The sequence below is a fragment of the Vulpes vulpes genome, chromosome X (assembly GCF_048418805.1).
Source record: "Vulpes vulpes isolate BD-2025 chromosome X, VulVul3, whole genome shotgun sequence".
NCBI lineage: Eukaryota > Metazoa > Chordata > Mammalia > Carnivora > Canidae > Vulpes > Vulpes vulpes.
Genome location: NC_132796.1, coordinates 61,629,126 through 61,652,981, shown reverse-complemented (window position 1 = coordinate 61,652,981; position 23,856 = coordinate 61,629,126). Strand labels below are relative to the sequence as shown.

Sequence of the window (23,856 nt, the reverse complement as noted above, 5' to 3'; positions counted from 1 at the left end):
TAGAAAATAAAAGAAGAACAGAACAAAATAAAACAAATGACCACTAATCTGAAAAACAAATTTTAAAACAAAATGGTAAAAATAAAAGGCCAAAAACCACAAAGAAGCAGAAAAAAAAAGAAAAAATAATAAAAACAGTAAAGAAAAGAGGGAAAAGAGAAAAAAAAAGCAGTCTGGGGGTGGTTGTGGTGAAGAAGTGGTAGTGGAAAGAGAATGTAGTCTACCTGAGGGGTCCTAGAGGGTGATCCTCTTGGTTCTGAGTGAATTTTGTTCTGTATGTTAGAAGATGCTCAATCCCAAATTTGTTTAAACCAGCAATACTTGTAGAAAACCCCAACATTGACCACCAAAACATAAACAAGATAAAAGTAGGTGTCAGAATGGGAAGAAAGAGGGGATATAATCTCACAGAATGAACCAGTATGGTATTCTACTTGGTTCTGGATGTATGTTGGTCATGTTTTAGAAGGTATTAACTCCCACCATTGTAAAACAAAATGAGGCAGAAAAAAAAACACAAAACAAAAACTCATATCTCATATATCTACCAAAATTAAATTGAATACATTGAAGGGAATCCATAAGTGAAAAATATAACTAAGACTTGTATTTTTAGAAATATGAAAGTCAAAAAGGAAAAAACTTAAAATTGAAGAGCTGGTATAATGTAGTTAAGGTGGGAAAGGAGAAAAAATATTGGAAATTTTTAGTGTGATATAAAGATGATTATAATGGAAAATGGAAGAAAAAAGAAGAAAAAGAGGGGACCCTCTAATTCTATATAGTACTTTCCCTCAATTTTCCCTCTGTCCTGGAATTTTTCAGTGCTGCTTGGTCAATAAAGTTGCTCTTCCCTTGTTCTTCCAGCTGGTCTTCTGGGGCAGGGTTCTGCTGATTTTCAGGTGTGTGTGCCTGGGCAGAGGTGCCCTGCCCCTTGCCAGGTTTCCAGCTCCATGTGAGCTGTTTATCCTGTGAGGCCTTTGTTCCCTAGAGGCCCTGCCTCTCCCAGGCACAATGTGAAACAAAGAGGAAAAACAATAATGGCAGTGGCCAGATTTCCAGCTCCAGATTCAAGCTCCCTGTGAGTAACTAACCACAATCTCCCAGTCTGCACTGGCCTAGATGCTCCAGGTTCGCACAGCTACACTGATCTGCACAGCTTGTGGGGCGCCCAGTAGCAGGAGAGTTCTTGCTATCCTGTGCCCTCCCCACTTCTGCCTAACACATGATCCCGGGCTTTGTCTGCTTGGGTGCCCTGGGATCCAGGGCCAGTGCCACTGGACCTGCACTCCCAGGGACAGCCTCTTCTGAAGACAATGGGGCTCAGTCACCTCTGTCCATTGTTTGGCTATAGAGTTAATGCAGCTCTGGAGCCACTCTCTTAACCACTGGCTTCTCCTAAATGCCTTGAAGGGCTGTGGCGCTTTACCAATATTGGACCATGGTTTGCCGTGAGCTTTCCCCTGGGTGCCCCTCCTCTTATAGTGACTCCAGGAATCTTGAGGCTTCACTGACCCAATTTCCCTGCTAAGCACTTTTCTGGTGTGGATTTTTAAGGTTCCTGCTTCTCCATGGCTGGACTTTCCTGTCCTGGAGGCTTTTGCCACTCTGCTTTAGCTGTGCTACTCACAGTTCCTCTCCCCGACTTAATTATTTTTAATTAAGTAATTTATTTATTTTCACCTTCCTACCTCATTAGAAGTGAAAACTTTTCTCTTAGCAGCATTCCAACTGTTCTCTTTATTTTTTAATTTTTTAAAAACTTTTATTTATTCATGATAGAGAGAGGGGCAGAGACACAGGCAGAGGGAGAAGCAGGCTCCACACCAGGAGCCTGATGTGGGACTCGATCCCAGGTCTCCACGATCATGCCCTGGGCCAAAGGCAGGTGCCAAACTGCTGAGCCACTAAGGGATCCCCAGCTGTTCTCTTTAAATCTCAGGTCGAATTTGTAGGTGTTCAGGATGCTTTGAGAGTTATCTAGGTAAGTTTATGTGACCAAGTGAGTTTAGGACCCCTACTTTTCTGCCATTTTGCCCCCAGCCCTCCAAAGCTGTTTCTGCCCTACTACACCTGGTATGCAGCTTAGGCCTGGACTAGCACCACTCCAAGGGGACTCCAGTCCTGGAGAAGGGTATCAAACCCACACACTGGGCATCCAGAGTTCCTTCAGCCTGGCTTCTTAACTGTATGTACAGTAACTGAGCCCTGCACTTTTGTGCAGTTTTGGCAGAGAGGCTAATAGCACACTGCTGGGATGTGTAATGGTCTCACCCACCAACCAGTCCTATCTGGTCTCAGCCAGAACTCTCAAAAGTGTGCTCACAGAGGGCAAAGTGAGCCATTGTAGCTCTCTGGGCTGAAGGCAATGATGGCTCAGTCACAACAGAAGGTTACATGCAGCCCACACAGGGAACACCTGTGAGACACCTGATCCTGATGATATGGGGACACTGCACTATAGGGTACCACAGGAGCTCTTCTACACAAGGCCACAAGTTTCAAGATCAGGAGATGTAGCTGACCTATCTAATACATAGAAACAAACACAGAGAGATGAAATGAAGAGACAGAGGAATATGATCCAAATGAAAGAACAAGACAAAATCACAGTAAAAGAATGAAATGAAACAAAGGTAAGTCATATGCCTGATAAAAAGTTCAAAGTAATGGTCATAAAGATACTCACTGGACTTTAGAAAAGAATGGGTAAACTCAGTGAGAGCTTCCACAAAGAGATAGATAATATAAATAATAATGAATCAGAGCTGAAGAATTCAGTAAGTGATATGAAAAATACACTAGAAAAGAATCAACATCCGATTAGAGAATGCAGAAAAATGGGTCAGTGATCTGGAAGACAGGATAATGGAAAGTAACCAATCTGAACATCAAAAAGCAAAAGGAATAATAAAAGAGAATAGATTAAGAAAACAATGTAACACCATCAAGCCTAATAACATTCACATTATAGAAATCCCAGAATGAGGAGAGAGAGAGAAAGGGGCAAAAATATTTGAGAAAATGGCTGGAAGCTTCCCTAACCTGGGGCAGGAAACAGTGATCTAGGTGCAAGAATTAAAAGAAGCCGTTAACAAGATGAACCCAACAAGGTCCACAACAAGACACATAATAATTAAAAAAGCTAAATATAACAATAAAGAGAGAATTTAAAAACAACAAAAGAAAATAGTTACAAATAAAGGAAACTCCATAAGGTTATCAGCTATTTTTTTTTTTAGCAGTAACATTGCAAGCCAGAAGGGATTGGCATGATATCTTCAAAGTGATAAAAGTAAAAAACCTACAATTAAGAATACCCAGCAAGGTTATCATTCAGAATTGAAGAGGACAGAAAAAGCTTCCTAGGCAAAAGAAGTTAGAGGAATTCATCACCACTAAACCAACTTTATAAGTAATGATAATTAGAAGTAAAGAGAATTAAGAAAGGAAACAATTTCACATATGACAACAGAATGAAAGATTATTTATTTATAAAGCCAGTATGGACGTTAAAACACAAAAGTAGTAAAATAAAGTGTGTCAAAAATTTAGTTAAGGGTTACACAAAATAAGAAGATGTAAGATATGACATCATATACATAATACCTGAGGGAGGGAGTAACAAGTTAGGGCTTTTAGAACGTGTTCAAACTTAAGCAACCATCAACTTATTATAGCCTACTATACACACAACATGCATAATATATGAATGCAGTGGTAACCACAAGTTAAAAAAATCGCAATAAACAAAAAAATAAAGAGAAGGGAAGTTAAGCAAACACTAAAGAAAGCCATCAAAACGCAAGGGAAGCTTTGCCACATCTATTGCGAGAATGAAGACCATTCTCAGCAATCAGACTGTCGACATTCCAGAAAATGTTGACATCACCCTGAAGGGACGCACTGTGATTGTGAAGGACCCCAGAGGAACGCTGCGAAGGGACTTAAATCACATCAATGTAGAACTCCGTCTTCTCGGAAAGAAAAAGAAGAGGCTCCGAGTTGACGCATGGTGGGGAAATAGAAAATGGCTACCGTTCTCACGATCTGTAGTCACATACTGAACATGATCAAGGGCATTACACTGGGCTTCCTTTACAAGATGAGGTCGGTGAGGGATCCCTGGGTGGCTCAGTGATTTAGCGCCTGTCTTTGGCCCGGGGCGTGATTCTGGAGTCCCAGGATCAAGTCCCGCGTTGGGCTCCCTGCATGGAGCCTGCTTCTCTCTCTACCTGTCTCTGCCTCTGTCTGTCTATCATGAATAAATAAATAAAATTAAAAAAAAAAAAACAAGATGAGGTCGGTGTATGCTCACTTCCCCATCAGTGTTATTCAGAAGAATGGTTCTCTTGTTGAAATCCGAAATTTCTTAGGTGAAAAATACATTCGCAGCATTTGAATGAGGCGAGGTATTGCTTGTTCTGTATCTCAAGCCCAAAAAGATGAGTTAATTCTTGAAGGAAATGACATTGAACTTGTTTCGAACTCAGCTGCTTTGATTCAGCAAGCGACAACTGCTAAGAACAAGGATATCAGAAAAAATTTTTGGTGGTATCTATATTTCTGAAAAAGGAACAGTTCAGCAGGCTGATGAATAAGCTCTCAGTTGTCCAGCAACAGAAACAGCAAGTGGCCAGATGATTTTTCAGACTTATTTGTGATACCTTAAGAATGCAATAAAAACTACACTGATTTGGGAAAAAACAAAACAAAACAAAACAACAAAACACAAGGGAAGTAAAGGAGGGAAGAAATGAGCAGACAAGAACTACCAGAACAACAAGAAAACAATTTTAAAATGGCAATAAATATGTAACCATTAATAATTACTTTAAATGTAAATGGACCAGGGACACCTGGGTGGCTCAGTGGTTGAGTGCCTGCCTTTGGCTCAGGTCCTGATCCTGGAATCTGGGATCGAGTCCACATCAGGCTCCCTGCAAGGAGCCTGCTTCTCCCTCTGCCTGTGTCTCTCATGAATAAATATAAAAAAGCAAGACCCATCTATATATTGCCTGCATGACACTTACTTCACACCTAAAGACACATGTAGATTGAAAGTGAAGGGATGGAAGAATATTATAAAAGCAGAGGAACACACCCTCTTCAAGTGCACATGGCACATTCTCCAAGATAGATCATAAAACAAGGCCATAAAACAAGCCTCAATAAATTTGAAAAGTTTAAAATAACACTAAGAAAAAAATTAACCACAATGGTATGAAACTAGAAATCAATTACAGGGGTAAAAATCTCTCAAAAATACAAGCACACAGAGCTAAATAACATGCTACTGAACAACCAATGGGTTGATGAAGAAATCAAAGGTAATTAAAAAATACATGGAAACAAATGAAAATGAAAACACAATAATCCAAAATCTTTAGTATGTAGCAAAAGTTGTTGTAAGAGTGAAGTTTATGTAGCAATACAGCTCTAACTCAAGAAACAAGAAAAAAATAAACAACGAAAACTTACCCCTAAAGGAACTACAAAAAGAACAAAGTCCAGAGCTAGTAGAAAGAAGGAATTAATAATTACTATGGCAGGAATAAATAAAATAGAGACTAAAAAATAATAGAGAAGATCAATGAGTCCAAGAGTTGGTTCCTTGAAAAGATAAAATTGATAATCTTCTATCCAGGCTCAACAAGAAAAAAGAGAAATAACTCAAATAAATAAAATGAAGGAGGAGAAATAGCAACCAACACCACAGAAATATGAAGAATTATATTAAAATATTATGAAAAATTATATGCCAACAAATCTGACAACCTAGAGAAATGAATGAATTTCTAGAAACATACAGTCTTCCAAATTGTCCATGGATATATGAATGGGTAAAGAAATAATATGTGTTTGTGTGTATGTGGTGTATGTGTATTACTTTAACTTTAAAAAAGAGTGAGATTTTGCCATTTGCAACCACACAGATGGACCTAGAGGCTATCAAGCTAACTGAAATAAATCCAGCAGAGAAAAATGAATACCATATGATTTCACATATAACATGGAATTTAGGAAACAAAACAAATGAACAAACAGAATAAACAGACACTTAAATACAGAGCACAAAGTGGTGGTTGCCAGAGGGGAGGTGGTTCCTATGGGGGAATGAACAAAGTAGATGAAGGGAATTAAGAGGTACAAACTTCCAGTTACATAATAAATAAGATGCAGAGTACAAAAGTACAACATAGGGAATATATTCAATAATATTGTTATGTTATTACCATTATATGGTGACAGATTGGGACTAGACTTATTGTTATGAGCATTGAGAAACTTGTCAAATCAATATTTTGTATACCTGAAACCAATAAAACATTGTATGTCAATTTTACCTCAATTATAACAGTTTTGTAGAAAAGAGTAATATCATATATAACATATATGTGTAAATATTTATATCTGTATCTATATCTATATCTACACACACACATTTCCACACATATAGAATTGCTGAGTCATAAGGGAAATAAGTAAAAAATGTTCAACTTTATTGGAATTCCCAGTTTTACACATCAGCATCAGTGAATGGGAATTCTAGTATTCTCCCTGAGTAGTACTGTCTGATTTTTGCATGTTAGCCTTTCTGTTTCACGTGAAATATTATTGTATTATGATTTTAATTTTCATTTCCCTGGTAATTAATACATCTAAATATTTTATTATGATATTGGCCTTTTGTATAATCTTTGTGAAGTAACTTTTAAAGTATTTGCCTAATTTTCTAAAGTTTTAATGTCTTTTCCTTATTGATTTGTTGGAGATTAGTTGAATTGAAATCTATTTTCTCCCAGAAAAAAAAGGAAATATAAATTAAGGGTAAATAAAACCTCATATAACAATTCTCATTGCTGATTTCATGATGTTGATTTAAAACAGCTTATCAGTTTTGAAATTCAGTCTTTTTTCAGAGAATAGTTTTGTTCCCTTTTTGCATACATATGCTAGTATTCCTTGTTTGGGGATCAAAATCACTTCACTGATTTCTTAAGTATATTCATCGTAAGCTTCTTGAAAGTATAGATTTTTCTTCATCTATGTGTTACCTGGTCTAGTTTCCAGCATATAGGTATCTAGTATCTAATTCCTGCATCAGTGAATAATTTAGTTTACTTATCCTTAAAAAAAACTTTTAATTGTAGTATGCAAGTACTCACTTCTATAAAATCAATTAAGATTAGAAACTGGATCACTATAACTTTTCTCCCACATTGAATTAAATAGTCCCTCATTATTCTTGGAATTCATTGAAACAAAATGAAAGAAGGGTTTCTTATATGTGTTCAATAATTATTACTATGTAATTATTACTAGTAATAATCATTACTATAGTAATATTATTACTATGCAATACTCAGTTTGTGCATAGTGGGTTTTCTGATTGATATATATTGCTAGAAATCCACATGCTGAGTTTTGACCAACCCAAAATACTTAAGAGGCAAGTTGGTGAGCTCGACCCCTCAAACATTGTATAAATATTGAGTAAAAGAAATATTTGCATGAGAAAATAGAGATCTGTAAACCAAAAGATGATTTGTGATTTCTGCAAATGTGAGTTAATATTTTGAAATGTTTTCTAATTGACTGTGAGTGCTGTCCATTAAGACTATACATTCAAAGGAGACATTACAATTCCTGCATTTGAAAAGACTTCTGGGTCCGAACTTTACTAATAGTATTGCTCTGACAGTAAATACTAAAAAAAATAAGTTTAGAATTAGTCAAATATAATATGGCAGAAGCGTGTTAAATTTTATTATACTGCTTTACTCAATGAGATTGCTGTAGGGAGCTTTTGTATAAGGAATTTGGCTTAAATAATCATTTGTAGATTATTAAATTGATATTAAATTGATAGCTTGATATTAAATTGTCTAAAAAGGAAGCAGTTTTATTAGGTAAAAGAAGTTCTAAACTGAGCTGATGAAATAATTGGTGCAGCTCATAGCGTGAATGCAATTAATATAACTGTATCCTTACAATTGAAACAATAAGAATGACCATAGAATTAACTAATTTCAATGTTTTTTTATGCAGCTCTTTGAACATATACTGATAAAGGTCCTGCTATGCTCTTTGAGACCAGTTCTCCAGCTACAGAGAATACTTATAGCTTATTTTTAACATTTTTAAGGTGGTTTTTTTTTTTGGCAAGAGGGCTAGCTAACAATTTAAATCAAGTTTTGATATATAATTTCCATACAATAAAGTTCACCTTTTATATAGTTAAATGAGTCTTGACAAGTGGACACAGTTGTGTAATCAAGAACACATTTTGTTTATCTATCTGCTGATGAACACTTGTGTTGTTCTTAGGTTTTGGCTATTATGATTAAAGCTGTTATGAATATTCATGTATGTCATTTTGTGGACACATATTTTCATTTCCCTTGGGTAAATACTTAAGAGTAAGATTCCTGAGTCAGATCGCAAGAAACAAAGATTGTTTGATTTTATAAGAAACTGCCAAAATATTTTCCAGTGTCTGTACTGTTTTATAATCCCACCAGCAATGTATGAGATTTCTAGTTGCTCCACATTCTCCACCATTAGCTATTGTCAGTCTTCTTAACTTTAGGTATTGTAGTTTGTTAATGGTAGTATTTCTTTGAGGTTTTAATTTGCATTTCCTTAATGACAAATAGCAAGCATTTTTTCACATGTTTATTGGTCATTCAATTCATCTTTGATGAGATGTGTATTCAAATATTTTTCTTGTTTTTATTCTGTTGGTGGTCCTAAAATTGTCAACATTCTTTATGTATTGTGAAAACAAGTATTTTATCAGTTTGTGATTTGCAATTATTTTCCCCCAATATGTACCTCATGTTTTTATTTTCTTAAGAGTGTCTTTTGAAGAGCAAAGTTTTTTTGTTTAATTGTTTTAATTTTGATGAAGTCTGTTTCATGCTTTTTGTGCCTGTTGAAAAACAGCCTAAACCAAGGACACAAAAATTTTCTCCTGCTTTCCTCTAGTTTTATGGTTTTAGGTTTTATAAACTTGTTAAATTTTGTATATGATGTAAGGATTGATAATCTTTTTTTAGGATTGATAATCTTTTTATGTGGATTTACAATTGTTCAACCACTATTTTTGGAAGATTGTCCTTTTCTATTGAATTACCTCAGCACATTTTAAGAAAATATTTAATATATTTAAGAAAATATATATGTTTCTGGCCACTTTTCTGTTCTGTTGATCTGTATGTCCACCCTTTGCCAATATTATACCTTCTTGATTACTGTAGCTTTACTAGTTAACCTATTCAGAACACTTTTGTGACCATTATCATATTTGAGCCTTATAAGCCTCAAACCTAGAATTCCCAAAGATTACTAGTATTATATCCATTTCACTGATGAGTAAATAGAATCACAGAAAGCTTGATTGGCCTGCTCAAGTTTAACACAGCTATTAGTAGAACTGGCACTAAAATCCTCACAAATCTTAGTATTGTTCTTTTCCTACCAAACTAACAAAAGTAGTGAAAAGAGACAGTGTCTCAAATAAGTGGTACACAGTGGTACATTAGGAGATATTTTTTGAATAACAGAGTCCTACATAAAGGCGGAGAGCTCAACAAACTACTTAAGACAGTAATAATTTTAGTCTCTCCTTGGTACAAAATAATAATCTTTTTAGTTCTCAGTATTTGGCTTTGTGAATGGTTCTTTCAGCATTACTGCATATTCAATTGCTCTTTAGTTGGAGTTAATTGGACTCTGTCCTTAATGCTAATCCAAATGCTAATTAGATTTCACATAGGAAGATTCTTTCCAAAAGGAAACTATTTCTTGAGTTTTCTCTTACTGGAATTTATTTGATTTTATTTTTGACCTTGCAAATTGTTTTCTGTTGGTGATTTGCTTAAAAGGTAGCCTTTGAATAACAGGGTAATTTCCTTCTGTGCTTTACATTCCTTATGCCAAAACGTTATCTTCTGTGCCAATTTCATTGCTTTTTTTAAACCTTTATTGTGCATCAAACATGTATAGTCTTAGGTTTGCATAGGGTAATTGTATTGTTTTATCTTTTCTCCTTCAGAATGAAGAAGTCAGATTCATTGAAAATGAGCTAGAGATTCAAAAGCAAAAATACTTTAAACTCAAGACCTTTGTTAGAAGCTTGATACTGGCTATGAAAGCTGATGATAAGGAACAACAGCAGGTACGTGCCAAAAGAGAATAGTAAGTTGTAATGTATCATGTTGAAAATGACTTGTGACGCTGAGTTCTTAATATTTTTTTTTCATTTTTATTCTTCATTCTTGCTTGACATCAAGAAAGGATTTGTGACTTTATAACCTTTTTATCACAGTATTTTTAAGAGTAGATTCATATTCAGATATTTGTATGCTGCTTTGTAGAAAATAAAATAACTGATTAACATACTTTCTTAATTTCAGGCTAGACTTAAGCAGGGAAAAATAATTTTAAAATTCAATTTTAAGGAAATTCTCAAAATGTTTGTAGAGACTGGGCTACCTCAACTGGAGAGGCACAGTTTTGGATTGTGAATAACAGAGGTGAGGAATTTGCCCCTCCTCTGGATTTCAGTTACCCTCCAGATCTCACTAGATTCACAAACATTTGAATACTTTCTATTTCATAATATGTTTCTTATCACTAAAAAATATGCAATTTGTGAAATTCTTTGTGGCCACATTGCATCATTTACTTTTCACAATTTAACTAGGATGTTTGGTTTCTTTGCCTCAAAGATGTCTTTTGTTTGTCACTATGGATTTTTATTTACAAATTCCTTCCAAATTACATATCCTGCCTCATTTTTTCATGTGAAATTTATATAAAATGTATTAAGCTTGCTTAAAAATTATAAAATTTTATTAAATGTTACATTCAGTGCTAAATAATACCAAATTTTCCTCTGAGTTGTATACTATTGTGTTGATTTGTTGTTAGAGACATTCAGTAAATAGTATGTCACACAGGTAACCATTAATTTGGAAGCAGCCTTGAAGGTTTTTATTCAGCAAGGAATATCAAGCATACTGAGAAAAAAAATAATCCTCTATATCTAAACAAGACTTGTATCCTCCCAGATATCTCCAGGGAAAAAGTCTTAGCATTCCACAATTCTTCTTTTTTTAAAGAAAAAGAATACTCATGAGATTCAATCCAGTATGTACAGTATGTGTCCAGTTTTATAAAGTTTGTTCTCTCCATGCCTCCCACAAATAGATGTTCCAAGACACTTATCTTCAGTTACCTTTGCCCACTTTATTTAAGCATGTTGCTGTATTATGTGAATTATTCATATTCCATGGCATATTGAAAGTGTATTTTTAGGAATGTAAATTAGGATTTTAAATGAATAAGATGACAGTCTTAAACATGGCCCTACGGGTATGTAAATTTGAAATAACTGTAAAATTTAGGTTCAATCATAGAAATAACTTAGAGTGTGGTACTGGTTCCAAAAGTTACAGCATGGTTTTTGAATTCAGAGTTACATGGCTAGCTAACTAGCAGATATGTGTCTTGAAATCTAGGAACAGCACACAGATTGCATTTTGTTTTCAAATTCTAACTTCATCCCTGACTTAGTTCTTTCTCCAAGACCACTAACAAATAAAAGTAACTATTGTATATCTTACTTTTCTCCTTCTCTTATACTTACTTTTCTTCTGATAAAAGACCGATGAACTAAGATATGACAAAACATTGGCCATCAAAAAGGAGAAAGTCATATGAAAATTGTACTGAAAGTAATTGCATATATAATTAGCACCCAAATAGAAACTACTAATTTTTATAGTTGAGATCAGGTATAATAAATGTCTAAATACAGAAGACACCAATAGTAGATTACAAAAGTTATTAAGGTGATCTAAGTTACTAATTTTTACATTATGAGATACTTAAAGGTTTATTTATGGGCGAAAGCAATTTTTATTCTACCTAGTTAAAAAAAACATTGTGTGATTGGTTTCTCATTTTTAAAAATCTTAAATTCTTTTTCCATGAATTTTGGTTTGGGTAAGCTCAGTGAGATGAGTGGTCCACAGCATATTTTTCCCCCATGGAGCAGTCCAGGGTTTAAAAAATATTTGGCTCTATCTCATTGAAATATTAGATTACCCAAAAGGATTTTTTTTTAATTAATAGCCATTTTAAATAAAAATAATGTTGCCAACACTGTACTATCATTAGTTATTTTCCTTCTTCCCCTGGCAATTCACTGTGAGATCCCAGCCAGATCAATTGTTTTGCTTTTCTTGAACGTCAATTTATCCACTTTGCAAGGAGGATAAGAATGATTAACATTTTGGAACTTGGCATTCATTTCTCAGGGCTTAGAATAAGTGTTATAAAGACAAATGCCTGGGAATTGCTTTAATCATTTGGGAATATGGCACTAGATCAGACACTGAAGATAGACTAATGAAGAGGATATAAGGAAGATAGACTAACCTATAGTTTAAAAAAATTATGTGTTTTGTATCTATGAAAAAGGCAGCTCTTGTCATAATACATAGATTTGTTTGATGTGCCAAAGTTGCAATCCGGTAAGATAGTAAAAAGAAATTTGAAGTGGACCTTATGCATCAGTAATGCCCCATGCTGCCTTATATATAGTCAGTCAGCTACGTGACATGAAATCACAAAATAAATAAATAAATAAATAAATAAATAAATAAATAAATAAAATTTTCTTTTGACTTGAAGGTCTCCCCACTAGCATTTAGAATGTCATTAAGTCCGTTCATTTACTTGGCTTTCTAATACTCTAAGCACATCATCAATGAATGTGATTTGGAGGACTTTGACTTTTTAAATATGGCTTCTTCACATTTGCAAAGTGAACTAAATGCGGTGGTGTATTTCTCATAAACCATGATCAGCCACTATGAACAACCCAGTCAGTTCCATTTTGACTGGGTTAGTGATAAACAACCATTGTATAAGAAAATGGCTTTGTGTCCTATGACTGCAACCTAACACCTTAGAAATAATATAGAACCAGTAGATCACTGCTTTGTAATTCTCCAAATTTCAGCAAGAAGTTCATGAGCTTTAATAGTATAAAATAAATAACAACTGTTCTATCAGATAGGAGTTAGTCTTTCATTATGTAGATTGACAAAAAGGAGAAAGGTTCTAATCTTGTCTCTCTGCTATAATACAACAGGTATAAATGTCATTTATTTTAATAAAGTAAATAAAATGTTATCTTTTTTCAACAATGGATTTCATAAATTCTCCAACATGCCCTGCCTCTCTGTTCTTTAATTCAGTATGGCAAGCTTGCATTTGTCCCTGTTCCCTTGGTCTTTATTGGTGCTGCACCCAAAGCCCACACTACAATTAATTCTGCAAAAGTACCCAGATATGATATATTATTTTTAATATTGTCAGTGTCAAAATAATCATTTAGTTCACAGTATCTTTTATGGTCCAGTGAGCATTAGCACAGTCAATCATGTAAAACTATTAATTATTTATTCCTCTTGTATGGGTGCATGCTCTACAATTCCAGCTGAAACACTTATACCATGGCAAAGCTTGGTTCATGACTCTTGGCTTATTTTCATTACTCCAATAGAGAAATGAGCAGCCCTCTTAGATACATATTTTCACAGCTAGTTTCATTGGTTCAATGGGTTGGTACTTGGCCATATATAGATAAGGCCATAGCCTAAGAAAGGAAAAAAATTACTTGGAATTTTCAAGTTGTTCAAGTTTAGTTTAAAGTAGAATAACTGAGCTTTTTTCCTAATTGATATGTTCTTTCTCCCACTGAAGTACCAATTAATCCTATGAAAAGTATTTTTCTCCAAAGGACAGCATAAGTGGGCAGGAGTATTTTAATAATGAATATAATTTTAAAGTCCTTTAGCAGTGATCAGTGAACATTTAAAACTAGTATGAGGGACACCTGGGTGGCTCAGCAGTTAAGCTTCTGCCTTCAGCCCAGGGCGCGATCCTGGAGACCCACATCAGGCTCCCTGCATGGAGCCTGCTTCTCCCTCTCCTTCTGCCTGTGTCTCTGCCTCTCTCTGTCTGTGTCTCTCATGAATGAATGAATGAATGAATGAATGAATGAATGAATGAATAAATAAATAAATAAATTTTTAAAAAATTAGTATGAAAATCACTTTTCTCAAATACTTCAAAGCACTTGGTTCAAAATAGTTTCTCATTTCCCTCCTGATTTCCCTTTTGTCTAGGGTTTCATTCTATATAAACCACAATCTCAAGATCCAGTATTTTGTTACTTCCTTAATAGTGTATGAAGAGTTTTGCTTTATGTAAGGTATTGTATAAGGTCCTGAAGAAAAATGTTTCATTCTTTAAGTACATGAAAATAAATTGACAAGAGAGAACACTTATTAACATAAAATTGGGGGAAAAAACTTGCCCACATACTAATTCTAAAAAATTGATTTTTCTGACTCAGGCACTGCTGTCAGATTTACCTCCTGAATTAGAAGAGATGGATTTCAATCATGCCTCACCGGAGCCTGATGATACCTCATTCAGTGTGTCTTCTTTATCTGAGAAAAATGCCTCAGACAGTTTGTGATTTGAGGGGGATATGTAATACAGCCTTTGGCTGCCTAACAGGTGTACATTTCAAGATAACTTCATTCTGTTGCCTCCAAATTCTTCAGTTGGAAAAACATATTGTTGAAACTTACATGTTCTGTGAAGAATGGACAAGATATAATGGCTACAGTGCAAAAATGTATGTGAAATTTAAAAGCAGCATTTGAGAATTTTTTTCCAAACTGACAAAAATCTGGGGAAAAGTGTATTTAATTCTTAGCAGTTTATCTATGAAATGCATAATACCTAATTTCTGAAAGATTTTGTGTGGTTTTTAGAAGAATCTTAGTTTTAGTAATAGTTTTCACCAGAGACACAAAAATAAAGGTATTTCAACATTGCTTATCAAGTTACTAAAATTTGGTTAGTTTTGTTTTGTAGCCATTACATCTTTCTTCTCTCTCCTTTCCTATCATCCACATATACTTTTACTCAGGAAAGTGGACTAAAATTTGAAAACAAAACTTTAAAAATGATTTTACTTGGATGAGTCCTGGGATTTATTTTCCAATTCTTATGAGAATTTGACTTAAGCTAATGATTGAAAATTGAAGTTATTACTGGAATTTATTACTGAATTTATTACTGGAATGTGTAAATTGTTGGTATTCTTCTTCTGTTTTCTAACCCAAATATCTGGGGGTAGGGGGAAGCACTATGGAAAAGTAATTCACCAACATGAAGTCAAATAAATTCAGTGTACAGAAACAAAATGTTGTAAAACATTAGTCTTAATGAGGATTCTTCATTGCTGTAAATGAAAAATATTAAGACTTACATTCTACTAGTAAATTTGTGTAACTGAGTTAGATGAAATGTTGCACAAATATTACACATTTATATTTGTTTCAATTCTTGCATTTTATGAAACAGGAAATCAAGGTGAGGCAGAGTCTTCTTTTTTAATCTAGTCACTCAGCTTTGCCACATTTACCTCATTCTCATGTGAAGCTTGTACAGAGCCATCAGCCAAGGATAATATCCAAAACGAGTTATACACTACTATGAATGTAACTCACAATCCTCTGAATTTCCTGGACGTTATTCAGTGAGTACACTCCTAAAATGGGCATGTTACCCAGTTGTTCTATGAGTAGGTACCAGATGGCTACACACTGTAGAAAATTTTTGCAGACTGTTTCTTCTGGGACACTAGATGGTATTAACAAGACCCATAGAAAGGTAAATGCCAGTTTCTCAGTTTCTCCCTAAGCACACAGAATCATCTATTTCTGAATTGGCTGTGTGGAATTGTGTTGCGTGGTTAATTTACTATTTATTCCTAAAAGATTAATCAAGTAGCTAGATTTTTTTTTTAGAGAGAGGGAGAGAGAGAGATGAGGAGGGGCAGTGGGAGAGGGAGAGAGAGAATCTTAAGCAGGCTCCATCTCCAGCATGGCTCCCTACTAGGGCTCAATCTTACAACCCTGAGATCATGACCTGAGAAGAAATCAAGACTCAGACACTTAACTGACTGAGCCACCCAGATGCCCCAACTACGTGGTTCTTTTCACCAAGTTTCTATGTCACATATTTTTGAAATTTGCAAGTAAAATCAGTTTTGATCTTGGAATTTACAGATACCAATTTATGAATGCAGAAAAGCAGTCATAAATGCTTGAATGAATAAGTGAATATTTTTGAACTTGAAATGTCCCCTCCGCACATGTGTAAATAGTTAAGGTTCATTGATAATCCTTCATTTTGTTAGCTATTGTTTATTATTGTTGCCATGCTGCTGCTATGGTTCTTTTGTTAACAAAAATATTTCAGTGGTTAGTTATGACCCCTTTTAGCTGAACGCCATATGGTTCTTTTCAAATAACGTTTAGTACTCCTTGCTGATAAGTAAAATTCCATTCAGAAAAAGAGTGCTGAGTAAAAGGATCTCAGACACTAAGATTAAATTTATCAGCCACACCAATTCCTCCATGAGCTAGAGTCCCTACTATATACAGCAAATGTAGAAACCATTTCTTAAGATAGAATGAACAAATTTCAGGCTTTCAAGTCTCTCTTAGGAGCTTCCTTCCTATCCGTTGAATCTATCTTTAAACTCTAATTTCTTCTGCTTTAAGTTCTTTCTCATTCTGTTCTTATCACCAAGTAAGGATAGATAATTATCTCCTACATCTTTCAACTTTATGGACTATATTTGTCACATCTCAGCAACTAGTCACCAAATCATAAACTATTCATTGGGCTTCTGCTATAGGGGCATTGGATTTCTACTCCTCAGCAAGCCATAAACTTCAAAATGAATTATGTCTTTTCACTTTTTCAGGGATAACAATAAAAAATTATTAAGTAGAAATTTTAATAGATTTAAAGATTCTGTTAGGTGTGATTCCTATAAAAAATCCTCATATACGATTTTGAAAATAAGCATAGATGATTCCTTTATTCCTATTTAAAGTTTCATTAAAATAGAAACAATATACTTAGGAATCCTTTTGTTTTGGTATTTGTGTTTCAGCCTAGAATTTTCTTTTATTATCATTAAAATTAAAACATTTTAAAAATGACATGTAGTTGTTCTGTACCAGGAACCAAAGGAAATAGCTGTATCTAGAGAAAAAAATCATAATTGACAAAATGAAATTAACCATTGCAGAGATTTTAAAAGATGTCAAAGCCAAGTATTAAAATTTTATTATGAAGAAATTATATTTTGTACATATAGGTTGAAATTTTTTGAGACATCTTAAAGCAAAAAAAATATCAGTTTCACTGCTTTTGTGACATCTTCACAAAAGGAGAAGAAAAACAACTAGTGTTTCTTTCTTTAGGGCTTTGACATGTTAAAACAAACCATACTATGTGAAGCATCTCTCACATAGACAGATATCAAGGTGAAAAATGTTTTCTTTCCCTTTTCACTGCATTTTGATGTCTGCTTTCAGCTAGGGATAGCTAGTTTCTAAGTAACAAATGTTTATCTAAGGGCACTTACCTTAAAATGTGTATTAAAAATAACCTGAAGGTACCCTCCTCATTCCACCCAAGCTAATGTTAGTCACAAGAAAATGAGAACTGCAGTTATCCTGGAAAATAGGAAGCTTAGCACATGCAAGGAAAATGTTAAAAAGAAAATTGGTCTTTTTGGAGGGCACCTGGGTGGCTCAGTCGGTTAAGCAACTGCCTTTGGCTCAGGTCATGATCTTAGGGTCCTGGGATGGAGCCCAGCATTGGGCTTCCTGCTCAGCAGAGGTCTGCTTCTCCCTTCGCCCCTCTCCCACTTGCTGTCTCTTTCTCTCTATATAGTGAATAAACATTTAAGAAAAAGAAAATTAATCTTTTCATGGAAATGGGATATTTTGTTATAAGGTCAGGTATCAACATTAGGACTTCTATGCTACCATTGTAATAATGATAAAATGTTATTGTTGAAGAAGAAAAAGCTACAAACCAATCACATCTTGTGCTCTCTATACTACCAGACTTCAAGAAATGTTGGAGAGGCCATTTCCCCAAAGGAAGCAGCATCTATTTTAAGACACTTCCATATTCAGCCATTTTAAGTTTGTAGGAGAAAACATAAGTGGTGTATTTAAAAGAATTCTAGGCTCTAAATTATACTTTATTGCTTTATGTTTTGGAGGAGGGGACAGTCAGCCCATTTCCAAGGAATAATTTCCCCCCCTTAGCCTGATGGTTCATTATTATTTTCTAGGAGAAATTCTGAAAAAAATTAAATTCTGCCCTTCCCCCACATTATAGTAATGGTATACAAGGAATATTGTCTATTTAAAAAATATATTAGATTTTCATTCATGTCCTCAAAGTGACAAATTCTGTCAAATTACCTTTTTAAGGGAACCATCAGTGCTATAGTGTCTAAAAGATGAATTAATGTTTATCTTTGAAGTTGGTGTTATCCTTGGCAGACAACACTATCATATTCATCCTATCAAGCCATGCTCTGTGATGATATAAAGGAGGATCCTAATAATTTGGGAGACTACAGTTAGTATATCGCCCCAAACAAATGATTATTAAGAACAGATTTGCTAAGAGGGAAAAAGAATAAAATAATATTTTCATGAAAATACAATTGATTGCTCCGTTAAAGTTTATACTGAGTATATATTGCTCTGAATTGAAATTTTATTTTGTATTAACTTGTTAAGTAATTCCTTTAAGTGATCCTGCATCCCATTTTACCGATACTACCTCTGAAATATATTACCACCTTAAAAGCACATCACTGTAATGTGATTTTTGTAGGGTTTTTATTTAAACTTTTATAGAGGCAATAAATGATTTCCAACTAGTAGACATCTATTTCTTTCTTATAATTTTTATTTTTCTAAGTCTTTGTGGTTTTGTTTTGGAGAGAGAGAGAGAGGGAGAGAGAGCAAGAGTCGGGGAAGGAGGGGCAGAGGAAGAAGGAGAATCTTAAGAAAGCTACACATTTAGTGGGGAATCCAATGTTGGGCTCTATCCCATGACCCTGAGCTTAAACCAAGAGTCAGACACTTAAACAACTGAGCCACCCAGATGCTCCATAAGTCTTTTTGTTTTAAGAATGATTCCTTTCAGTAGAGAAGTGAGTGAAAATATCAGTGAGGGTGACAAAACATGAGAGACACCTAACTCTGGGAAATGAACAAGGGGTAGTGGAAGGGGAGGTGGGCGGGAGGTTGGAGTGACTGGGTGATGGGCACTGAGGGGGGCACTTAGCAGGATGAGCACTGGGTGTTATGCTATATGTTGGCAAATTGAACTCCAATAGAAAATTTTTAAAAAGATTAATACTAAATTTGAGCTGGGTGTAATAAAAAATGAGTAAATAAATTAAAAAAGAATGGTTCCTTTCAGAAAGGAGAGGAAAAATTAGAGAGGGAGACAAACCATGAAAGACTCCTAACTCTGGGAAACAAAGGGTTGCAGAGGGGAAGTGGGAGGGGGGATGGGGTAACTGGGATGGACAATGAGGAGGGCACTTGATGGGATAAGCATTGAGTGTTATATTATATGTTGGCAAATTGGATTTAAATGTAAAAAATGTAAAAAAAACAGCTTTCCACTTGGCTTTGAAAAAAATTGTTCCTTTTATAAGGATAATATTTTCCTCCCCAAAATAAATTTCTGATAAAAAAAACCAAAATACAAAGAATAATAAGGCACTGGTGTTCAGAGAAAGGGGAACTTGTAATGTTCAAGTGGAAATTTGGTTGACTTCTAAGCTGCCACATATGTCATTCTTAATTGACTTTACTTAAAAAAAATAATTACTGTAATATCAATGTAATAGAGTGAATATTCTATAATAGATAACAGATTTGTCCAGGATAGGATATTTAAATGGTAAAATCAGCAAGTAAATTGCCACAGCATAAACAAAGAATGTTATTTTCATAGCAAAATTTTCAAAGTGACAGTGTTGCATCTAACTTTTGCTTTCTTTGACATCAGTAGAGCATGCTTTTAATTTGGGTAGAATATGCACATGTCTTTTTTTTTTTCAAAATATTAAATCAATTAAACTATTCATGTTACCTAACTAATGGGAGAGGACAGGGGATGAGTTTCAAAAAGCACATCAGCAGTTTTCCTTCCCAGTTGATAAATTTTCAAGAGTGTTGCAAGGAGAAAAATCACATACAAACAAGAGCTTCAAATGACCCCTCTTTCTCAGCCTGCAAAAACATTGAGTTAAGGTGGTGAAATCCTTTGATTTTTACAAAAATGAATGGGAATTATTATAAATCTATTTAAGGTACAAGTTAATGGATGAGTATGCCCCTAGGATTGAATAATGTTTTTCACAAACTTTTAGACTAGTTTTTTACATTTATTATGTGTATTATATTACAAAGTAATATATGTTCATTTTAGACATTCTAGAAAATGTAAATAGTATAAAAAAAACAAACACTTGTAATCCACAAACCCTATTATAATCATTGATAACATCTTAGTATATTTCACTCCGGTCATTTCTTCTGCATATTACATATATTCAGCAAAATTCGGATATAGTGAATATGTTTTTTCATTTCCTGCTGTTTTTATTTTTTTAAAAAAAGATTTTACCTATTTATTCATGAGAGACACAGAGAGAGAGAGAGAGGCAGAGACACAGGCAGAGGGAGAAGCAGACTCCATGATGTGGGACTCGATCCCAGGACTCCAGGATAATCTCCTGGGCCAAAAGCAGGCGCTAATCTGCTGAGCTACCCAGGGATTCCCCAAGATTTTCTTAATTATGTATTAATAGCATTCCTATGTAATCTTTCTCCACCAAGGAATTTTACATTTGTACTTAAAGGGAGAATTTTAAAAATTTATATCAGAAAAAAAAACACAAAAATTTCATCAATAACAATGCATCTGTTCTAGAGAACTAATAAGTAGCTGCTTTACATAAGAACCATACTTCCTATCCTATATTGAAAATATATAATGTTATTTTTTTTTAAATTTTTTATTGGAGTTCAGTTTGCCAACATTTAGCATAACACCCGGTACTCATCCTGCCAACTGCCCCCCTCAGTGCTCATCACCCAGTCACCCCATCCCCCCACCCACCTCCCCTTCACCACCCCTTGTAAATTTCCCAGAGTTAGGTGTCTCTCATGTTTTGTCACCCTCACTGATATTTTCACTCATTTTCTCTCCTTTCCCTTTATTCCCTTTCATTATTTTTTACATTCCCCAAATGAATGAGACCATATAATGTTTGTCTTTCTCCGATTGACTTATTTCACTCAGCATAACACCCTCCAGTTCCATCCACCTCAAAGCAAATGGTGGGTTTTTGTCATTTCTAATGGCTGAGCAATACTCCATTGAATACATGTACCACACCTTCTTTATCCATTCATCTTTTGATGGACACCGAGGTTCCTTCCACAGTTTGGCTATTGTGGACATTGCTGCTATGAACATCAGGGTGCAGGTGTCCCGGCATTTCACTGCATCTGTATCTTTGGGGTAAATCCCTGGCAGTGCAACTGCTGGATCATAGGGTAACTCTATTTTTAACTCTTTGAGGAACCTCCACACAGTTCTCCGTAGTGGCTGCACCAGTTCACATTCCCACCTACAGTACAAGAGGGTTCCCCTTTCTCAACATCCTCTCCAACATTTGCTGTTTCCTGCCTTGTGAATTTTCCCCATTCTCACTGGTGTGAGGTGGGATCTCATTGTGGTTTTGATTTGTATTTCCCTGATGGCCAGTGATGTGGAGCATTTTCTCATGTGCTTGTTGGCCATGTGTATGTCTTCCTCTGTGAGATTTCTGTTTGTGTCTTTTGCCCATTTCATGATTGGATTGTTTGTTTCTTTGCTGTTGAGTTTCATAAGTTCTTTAGAGATCTTGGATACTAGCCATTATCTGATAGGTCATTTGCAAATATCTTCTCCCATTCTTGTAGGTTGTCTTTAAGTTTGGTTGACTGTTTCTTTTCCTGCGCAAAAGCTTCTGATCTTGATGAAGTCCCAAGAGTTCATTTTTGCTTTTGTTTCTCTGGGCTTCATGGATGTATCTTGCAAGAAGTTACTGTGGCCAAGTTGAAAAAGGTTGTGGCCTGTGTTCTCCTCTAGGATTTTGATGGAATCTTGTCTCATATTTAGATCTTTCATCCATTTTGAGTTTATCTTTGTGTATGGTGTAAGAGAATGGTCCAGTTTAATTCTTCTGAATGTGGATGTCCAATATCCCAACACCATTTATTGAAGAGGCTGTCTTTTTTCCAGTGGATAGTCTTTCCTGCTTTGTCGAATATTAGTTGACCATAAAGTTGAGGGTCCACTTCTGGATTCTCTATTCAGTTCCATTGATCAATGTGTCTGTTTTAATGCCAGTACCACACTGTCCTGATGACCACAGCTTTGTAGTACAACCTGAAATCTGGCATTGTGATACCCCCAGCTACGGTTTTCTTTTTTAAACTTCCCCTGGCTATTCAGGGTCTTTTCTGATTCCACACAAATCTTAAGATGATTTGTTCAAACTCTCTGAAGAAAGTCCATGGTATTTTGATAGGGATTGCATTAAACATGTAAATTGCCTTGGGTAGCATTGATATTTTTACAATATTAATTCTGCCAATCCATGAGCATGGAATATTTTTCCATCTCTTTGTGTCTTCCTCAATTCTTTCAGAAGTGTTCTGTAGTTTTTAGGGTATAGATCCTTTACCTCTTTTTTAAATAAATTTATTTTTTTTGGTGTTCAATTTGCCAACATATAGAATAACACCCAGTGTTCATTCCATCAAGTGCCCTCCTCAATGCCCGTCACCCAGTCACCTCCATCCTCCGCCCACCTCCCCTTCCACCACCCCGGGCTTGTATCCCAGGGTTAAGAGTCTTTCATGTTCTTTCTCCCTTTCTGATATTTCCCACTCATTTTTTCTCCTTTCCCCTTTACTCCCTTTCACTATTTTTTATATTCCCCAAAACAATGAGACCATGTAATGTTTGTCCTTCTCCTATTGACTTATTTCATTCAGCATAATACCCTCCAGTTCCATCCACCTCAAAGCAAATGGTGGGTTTTTGTCATTTCTAATGGCTGAGTAATATTCCATTGTATACATAAACCACATCTTCTTTATCCATTCATCTTTCGATGGACACCAAGGCTCCTTCCACAGTTTGGCTATTGTGGATATTGCTGCTATAAACATCGGGGTGCAGGTGTCCCGGTGTTTCACTGCATCTGTATCTTTAGGGAAAATTCCCAGTAGTGCAATTGCTGAGACGTAGGGCAGATCTATTTTTAACTCTTTGAGGAACCTCAGCACAGTTTTCCAGAGTGGCTGAACCAGTTCACATTCCCACCAACAGTGCAAGAGGGTTCCCATTTCTCCACATATTCTCCAACATTTGCTGTTTCCTGCCTTGTGAATTTTCCCCATTCTCACTGGTGTGAGGTGGGATCTCATTGTGGTTTTGATTTGTATTTCCCTGATGGCAAGTTGATGCAGAGTATTTTCTCATGTGCATGTTGGCCATGTCTATGTCTTCCTCTGTGAGATTTCTCTTCATGTCTTTTGCCCATTTCATGATTGCATTGTTTGTTTCTTTGCTGCTGAGTTTCATAAGTTCCACACAGTTTTCCTATTCTTTGGAACAGCTTTAGTAGAACAGATATTATTATATTATCTCTTATTTAAAAGTTTGAGAGAATTTCCCAGGGAAGCCATCTGGCCCTGGACTTTTGTGTCTTGGGAGGTTTCTGATGACTGCTTCAATTTCCTCCCTGGTATTGGCTTGTTAAGGTGTTCTATTTCTTCCAGTTCTAGTTTTGGTAGTTTG

The 23,856-nt window shown here is 35.2% G+C and overlaps 1 protein-coding gene and 1 pseudogene across 2 annotated transcripts in view; both read left to right on the top strand.

The window, feature by feature from the left end:
• The window catches only part of HDX (highly divergent homeobox), a 213,849-nt gene extending 198,550 nt beyond the window's left edge, over positions 1–15,299 (top strand). For both annotated transcript variants that reach the window (XM_026016767.2, XM_072744989.1), the window contains exons 9-10: positions 10,061–10,183; positions 14,438–15,299. In XM_026016767.2, coding sequence (XP_025872552.1) covers positions 10,061–10,183; positions 14,438–14,563 — 249 coding nt within the window. In that variant the 3' untranslated portion in view covers positions 14,564–15,299. The remainder of the gene's footprint in view (positions 1–10,060; positions 10,184–14,437) is intronic.
• LOC112933587 (large ribosomal subunit protein uL6-like) lies at positions 3,821–4,706 on the top strand (annotated as a pseudogene).
• Positions 15,300–23,856: the final 8,557 nt, after the last annotated feature.